Source organism: Taudactylus pleione, unplaced genomic scaffold, assembly GCF_031769625.1.
Source record: "Taudactylus pleione unplaced genomic scaffold, aTauple2 ptg000205l, whole genome shotgun sequence".
NCBI classification, from domain to species: Eukaryota; Metazoa; Chordata; class Amphibia; order Anura; family Myobatrachidae; genus Taudactylus; species Taudactylus pleione.
Window position 1 is genome coordinate 4356159 of NW_028284607.1, and position 7180 is coordinate 4363338.

General features: G+C 44.2%; 1 protein-coding gene across 1 annotated transcript; it reads left to right on the forward strand.

Moving 5' to 3' along the window:
• The first annotated feature begins 2761 nt into the window (after nucleotides 1–2761).
• LOC148517981 (D-dopachrome decarboxylase-B-like) lies at nucleotides 2762–7180 on the forward strand. Its single transcript, XM_088477853.1, has 3 exons — nucleotides 2762–2945; nucleotides 4252–4427; nucleotides 6850–7180. Exons 1-3 carry the CDS (start codon nucleotides 2838–2840, stop codon nucleotides 6920–6922), a joined length of 357 nt encoding a protein of 118 aa, XP_088333979.1. The 5' UTR covers nucleotides 2762–2837; the 3' UTR covers nucleotides 6923–7180.

Sequence of the window (7180 nt, forward strand, 5' to 3'; positions counted from 1 at the left end):
AAAAGTATCGCGCGCGTGCACGCTTTACCCCGTATTCAATTTGAAAGTACGTGAAAACGGGACCCTGCGAAACTTGAACAGGCGGAAAGTACTGTCATATTTGGGGAAACAGCCTGACACCCCACACATGATGCTCTGACATGGGGGTTAGCTATGGTACCCCCCGATTTGGTTTGCTGAAGGTATTTGGGGTTTTTAAACGGGCTTAACAGTCATTAAATAGGGTTTTTTAATAAGTAGTGCAGAATAGTATTTAGGAGTATTTTTTTATGAAAATAACTTATCCCAGCAAATTTGGGGTACTTGAAAATGGGGCTCAGCATATTTAAAAGTTGCTAAAGTGAAGTTGAAAAAATCATGAAAAATCCACCTGCCGCAAGCACCTGCAATCAAAAAATCACTTAGGGCATACTTGGGGCCCCCCCCAGAGTCTCAGTTCGCTAGTTTTTAACTTTGTCCCCCAACATTTTTTTTTTGCCCCCTTTTTCAAAGTCATTTTTTGGGGTGTCCTTAAGTGTTTTTTTTTTTTTTTTTGACACAGTTTACTTTTGAGGGACTGTCTGAAGGCTGCACGGGGGTTCCCGCAACATTGCACCCCAAAACTCCAATTCTGCACTTTTTTCCGCCTGCTATTCATAGAAGTACTAGTACATTGCATTGACTTTCCACCTAGGCGGAAAGTCTTTCAAATTGAATACGGGGTAAAAGCAAAACAGGAGAAAATGACGTCATCAGCGAAAAAGTATCGCGAATCTGGACTGTTCGCCTCAAATTGAATACGGGCATATGTAGGTTACTGTAACTACGAGCACTAAATTATTACGAGTTAGTAATTTTAGTTGATGATACAAATAAGATTGAAAGATTTTCCAAATATATGTATTAAATAACCACTTGTATTTAGTAAACTAATTGGAGCCCTGACTACAAAAATATTGCTGGAGCTACTAACAGACCGGCACACGTTTTTTTTCGTCCATACAATTAGAATGGAAGTTATGAAGTTATGGATATCCAGACATAAATGCAAAATGGAGCAGAAAGAGAAAAAAAACCTGCAAAGTAAAAAAACAAACAAACAAAAACTGCACCACTTCAGTCAGTGTAGTCACAGTGTGTATCTGCACCGCTTCTGTCAGTGTAGTCACAGTGTGTGTCTGCACCGCTTCTGTCAGTGTAGTCACAGTGTGTGTCTGCACCGCTTCTGTCAGTGTAGTCACAGTGTGTGTCTGCACCACTTCAGTCAGTGTAGTCACAGTGTGTGTCTGCACCGCTTCTGTCAGTGTAGTCACAGTGTGTCTGCACCGCTTCTGTCAGTGTAGTCACAGTGTGTGTCTGCACCGCTTCTGTCAGTGTAGTCACAGTGTGTGTCTGCACCGCTTCTGTCAGTGTAGTCACAGTGTGTGTCTGCACCGCTTCTCTCAGTGTGGTCACAGTGTGTGTCTGCACCACTTCTCTCAGTGTAGTCACAGTGTGTGTCTGCAGCACTTCTCTCAGTGTGGTCACAGTGTGTGTCTGCACCACTTCTGTCAGTGTAGTCACAAGTGTGTGTCTGCAGCACTTCTCTCAGTGTAGTCACAGTGTGTGTCTGCAGCATTTCTGTCAGTGTAGTCACAGTGTGTGTCTGCACCATTTCTGTCAGTGTAGTCACAGTGTGTGTCTGCACCACTTCTCTCAGTGTAGTCACAGTGTGTGTCTGCACCACTTCTCTCAGTGTGGTCACAGTGTGTGTCTGCACCGCTTCTGTCAGTGTAGTCACAGTGTGTGTCTGCACCGCTTCTGTCAGTGTAGTCACAGTGTGTGTCTGCACCGCTTCAGTCAGTGTAGTCACAGTGTGTGTCTGCACCGCTTCTGTCAGTGTAGTCACAGTGTGTGTCTGCACCGCTTCTGTCAGTGTAGTCACAGTGTGTGTCTGCACCGCTTCTGTCAGTGTAGTCACAGTGTGTGTCTGCACCACTTCAGTCAGTGTAGTCACAGTGTGTGTCTGCACCGCTTCTGTCAGTGTAGTCACAGTGTGTCTGCACCGCTTCTGTCAGTGTAGTCACAGTGTGTGTCTGCACCACTTCTCTCAGTGTAGTCACAGTGTGTGTCTGCACCACTTCTTTCAGTGTAGTCACAGTGTGTGTCTGCACCGCTTCAGTCAGTGTAGTCACATTGTGTGTCTGCACCGCTTCTGTCAGTGTAGTCACAGTGTGTGTCTGCACCACTTCTCTCAGTGTGGTCACAGTGTGTGTCTGCACCACTTCTCTCAGTGTAGTCACAGTGTGTGTCTGCAGCACTTCTCTCAGTGTGGTCACAGTGTGTGTCTGCACCACTTCTGTCAGTGTAGTCACAAGTGTGTGTCTGCAGCACTTCTCTCAGTGTAGTCACAGTGTGTGTCTGCACCACTTCTCTCAGTGTAGTCACAGTGTGTGTCTGCAGCACTTCTCTCAGTGTGGTCACAGTGTGTGTCTGCACCACTTCTGTCAGTGTAGTCACAAGTGTGTGTCTGCAGCACTTCTCTCAGTGTAGTCACAGTGTGTGTCTGCAGCATTTCTGTCAGTGTAGTCACAGTGTGTGTCTGCACCACTTCTCTCAGTGTAGTCACAGTGTGTGTCTGCACCACTTCTCTCAGTGTGGTCACAGTGTGTGTCTGCACCACTTCTCTCAGTGTGGTCACAGTGTGTGTCTGCACCGCTTCTGTCAGTGTGGTCACAGTGTGTGTCTGCACCTTTAAAGGAAGCATGCATTAGTTTAGAGGCGTATCATGACTCAGCCAATCAGACGCTCCCAGTCTGTCCTTACACGTAGAATCAGGTCCGGTCATCTCTTGTGATAGTGAGCAGCAGAATCTTACCATGCCTTTCTTGGATCTCGATACCAGCCTTCCCCAGCAAAGTATTCCGGAGGACTTTGCTGAAAAGCTCTGCTCTGCTGCTGCATCCATTCTGGGAAAGGCAAAGGAAGTGAGTAGAGAAAAATAGGTTGTGGCCCTATAGGACGGCTAGCGGGGGATGCGTTGCATACATCAAGTTGAAACAAGGACGAATATTTTGCCGTATAAAACCGTCTTATTCACTTTTTTTTAAATGTTAAAAATACGGTGATGCTAAGCAACTGCTATCGAAGTTTTAAACCTCATCCTGCACTCTCATTGATAAGGTTATATTTGTTTGATTCCTATATAGGTACAGCCCTGCTAGCAGTTCCTGAGAAGTGAAAAATATAGTGTAACTAAAATAAAGTGTCTATATACAATGGTTTACTTCTCATGGCCTATGCTGTTCACCTATAGCCAATAAACTGTAATGTGCCTAATTTGCAGATTAGACTGACACAATATCCCATAGAATTAGAAAGGGTCACTCTAATAAGACCTCTATGTCTGTGAGTGACCAACTCACTCACTAAACTGGATACTTGAAAATGGCTGCCTTGCTGTTATCTGCATAGTAACAAGGATCACAAACATGCACCTGAACATTTGCTGACTGGCAACAGGGCTGGATTAAGGTTTGTGATTTCCCCAGGGTAACTAATTTGTGGGGGCCCCTATCAATTAAATGACATGATGCCATACAGTGCCCCCATTATGTACATTAGGCCAAAATGTACCCAGTATAAACATTAGGCCACACAGAGACCCCCATTTTAATATTATATCCCAGTGACACCCCCCCGTTTGCCACATATTGTCCCCCCAGTATGCCACACATGCCCCATATTATGTCCCAGTGCCTTCTGAGTATGGCACATATTGCTCCCCAGTATGCCATACAGAGCCCCGTAGCATATTAATATTATACCCAGTACCCCCCAGTATGCCACATAGAGCCCCCCGTATAAATATTATGTCCCAGTGCCCCCCTACTACACCACATATTGCCCCCCCAGTATGCCACACATGCCCCATATTATGTCCCAGTGCCTTCTGAGTATGGCACATATTGCTCCCCAGTATGCCATACAGAGCCCCGTAGCATATTAATATTATACCCAGTACCCCCCAGTATGCCACATAGAGCCCCCCGTATAAATATTATGTCCCAGTGCCCCCCTACTACACCACATATTGCCCTCCCAGTATGCCACACAGAGCCTTCATATTATGTCCCAGTGCCCCCCCAAATATGCCACACATTGCCACTCCATATTAATATTATATCCCAGTGCCCTCCCCCAGTATGTATTCTAGTTTGCAGTCAAGCAGAGACTCTTGTGTTTCTGTGCTCCAGGTTAAACCTGCCTTTTGTTTTTCTTTCCCCTCCATAGAAGGTGAATGTGACTGTGAGGAGTGGGCTATCAATGCTGGTGAGTGGCTCTGCAGCACCATGTGCCCAGCTGATAATCTCCTCCATTGCGGTAGTGGGGACGGCAGAGCAGAACAAGGAGCATAGTTCAAAATTCTTCGAATTCATGACAAAAGAACTGAACCTTGGACAGGAGAGGTATATATGCTGAGGAACCTAAAATGTGGGGACACCTGGGGGGTACATTTACTAAAGGTCGATTTTAATCTATTAAAAATTGATCAACCATCAACGTTGTGTTCCAGGGGCTAAATCACATGTTTACTGACACTTAAAATCAATATAAAAAACATCGTCTGTTAGTAAATTTATGATTTAGCCCTTGGAACACAACATCAATGTTGATCGATTTAGAACGATTTTTAATCAATGCAAATCAACCTTTAGTAAATGTGTCCCTTAGTGTGCAATTTATGTCTAAACCATTGCTTTTCAAACTCTGTCCTCATGCTTGAACACAGGTGACTTTATTAGTAACTCATTAAGATTTTACAATTTGTGCTCAAGCATGGATATCCCTAAAACCTGGACTGTTAGTCTGACTTGAGGACCTAGTTTGAGAAGAATGGTTCTGAGCAAAGCCTTAAACTTGTGACTGTCAAATATATATATATATATATATATGTATATGTTTTGTTTGCAATCTAATCCAATTACTTTCTCACTATACATGGTTAGTTACTCTGGGCATACACTATACAATTATCTGTCCAATCTGGCTGGTTGGAATGAAAATCTGATAATATATGGGAGCAAATGACAATCGTCCATTTGCTCACAAACACTGGAAAACAGAAAAAATGGTCATTCAGACAAATTGGTTAAAACTTAAAACACAAATGTAACCAATTTGAACAATTTTTTTTTGCCTATTTTCCAGTGTTCAAGACTATGTAATCAACTGTCATTTGCTCCCATACATTACCGGGTTTTCATTCCAACCAGACAGATATCTGACAGATAACTGTATAGTGTATGCCCAGCATTAGGGTCAATAATGAGACTGGTCCATTTAAGTATAATTTTCATTAACTATTCCTGCATAGATTTTGAGGAATGCAAAACAAAACCCCCAGTATGACCGGTACTAATTTTAAACTCACAGGAGATACAAGTTCCTTCCAACCATCAGTCTTGTAGGAAATGGAGAGCGGTTCCATTGGGCCAACCTCACAGTGTCTCCTATAGTGTTCTAATACACCCTCTAACTCTAAAGCCGGGTACACACTAGACGTCTAGTGTGCCCAACATCGCCAGCGATGGGACCCGGCGGGTAGCCGGCATCGGCAAGTGCATACACACTTACCGATGTCGGCAGCAACGAAGCAACAGTAGGGGCCATGCTGCCGAATGCTAACTACATCCCCCATCAGACCTGCGTGTAGGTCCAACAGAGGATCATGCACCATGTTGTTGCGCAGTTGATAATTACAGCTGGTGAGTGGCCGGGTTGGCCAGGTTGGATACATTTTGACTACATCCTGATTTGGCCAAGTGGCTTTAGGAGTAGTTGGCCGTGACAAGGTACTGACAACCAGCAAAACACCATTAACTATGGTAGGTGTGGGTTGGTAGAGAGCCCATTCTGTCACAGACCCTAACCCTGATACTTTATCTGTGAGGGGGGTGTCTAGACATTTTTTATTTGTGTTTTGCCTATGAAACAAATGAAGATACCTGTCATGCCCTTGTGATGTCCCACCCCAGTATTTGCATTATGAGAGGACTATTGCATGAGAGCATAAATCACAGGATGATTTTAGTATTAAATAATTTGGTTAGCGCCTGTAACTGTATACTAAATGGTAAATTGTGACTTATAGAAGTTGCAACAAAATTATATTTATGTATTTATCTCCTAATTCTAATGCGACCCAGCAGCTGGCTGACTGAGTGACAGATTTGGTAAGCATACACACTTACCAATCGACATGTCTGACCAGACCTCACAATTGGACAGGCATTTAAATTTTCCCGCCCAGTTTTGAATGCATTGTTGGCAGTTCTTGCGGTCAGCATAATCTATCGGTAATGCTGGGCATACACTGCCAGATAAAATGTCTGTCAGACCGACAGACATTTTATCTGGCTGTCTGCCAGCCGCAGATGTCGCCGGCATACACTGTGAGAGAAATCTCAGTGTATAGCCCGACATCCGCGCTCCGCCCCCGGGGGAGGAGACATTTCCCTGTTCCCTCCGTAGGAAGGAACACAGGAAATGTCTGTCTGTCGGCCGCGCTGGGCATACACTGTCCGATGCGGCCGACAGTTTCCCGGGTAAATATCGCATCGGACGGGCATGCTGGACAATCCAACATGCCCGACCGAGCAATATTTAACCCTCGGTCGCCCGCATACACGCTGCAATTATCGCGGCGATCCGCCGATATCGGGCAGATCGTCCCGATAATTGCAGAGTGTATGGCCAGCATAAGTCGCCTGTACACGTCGGCAGATGCGCTGAACAATATATTATGTGTTGCAGGCTTCATGTATTTCTGACTTTTTAAAAACAAAACACTTTTTTTAATCCATTTCTTTTTGTTTTTTGTTGTTGAAGGATTGTAATACGCTTTAACCCTGTGGAGCCTTGGCAGATTGGAAAAAATGGAACTGTTATGACATTTATGTGATACCTCATCACAAGAGTAGAGTAGAGACGAGAAAGGGATCATCTCCTGGAACCCATTCCTGCCTCCTTTCTGCATACATTGCACATACACCATTAATGATTTCAGTGCAGTAACAGAATTAGCATACATGTGATTTGTCCAGCTGGGATCATTGTTTTACCTTATCTCGAGGGAACATTTGAATGAATGTGTAGACACATATTGCATTAGTATTATGTAAAATAAAATAAAACTGGTCATTATTGTGTATGTGTTCAA

What these genes read in the sequence shown, in the direction of transcription:
- LOC148517981 (XM_088477853.1), top strand. Translation starts at nt 2,838, where the DNA reads ATGCCTTTCTTGGATCTCGATACCAGCCTTCCCCAGCAAAGTATTCCG. An exon ending in TTCTGGGAAAGGCAAAGGAA is followed by an intron (nt 2,946 to 4,251) that starts GTGAGTAGAGAA and finishes TCCCCTCCATAG; the next exon opens with AAGGTGAATGTGACTGTGAG. An exon ending in CTGAACCTTGGACAGGAGAG is followed by an intron (nt 4,428 to 6,849) that starts GTATATATGCTG and finishes TTGTTGTTGAAG; the next exon opens with GATTGTAATACGCTTTAACC.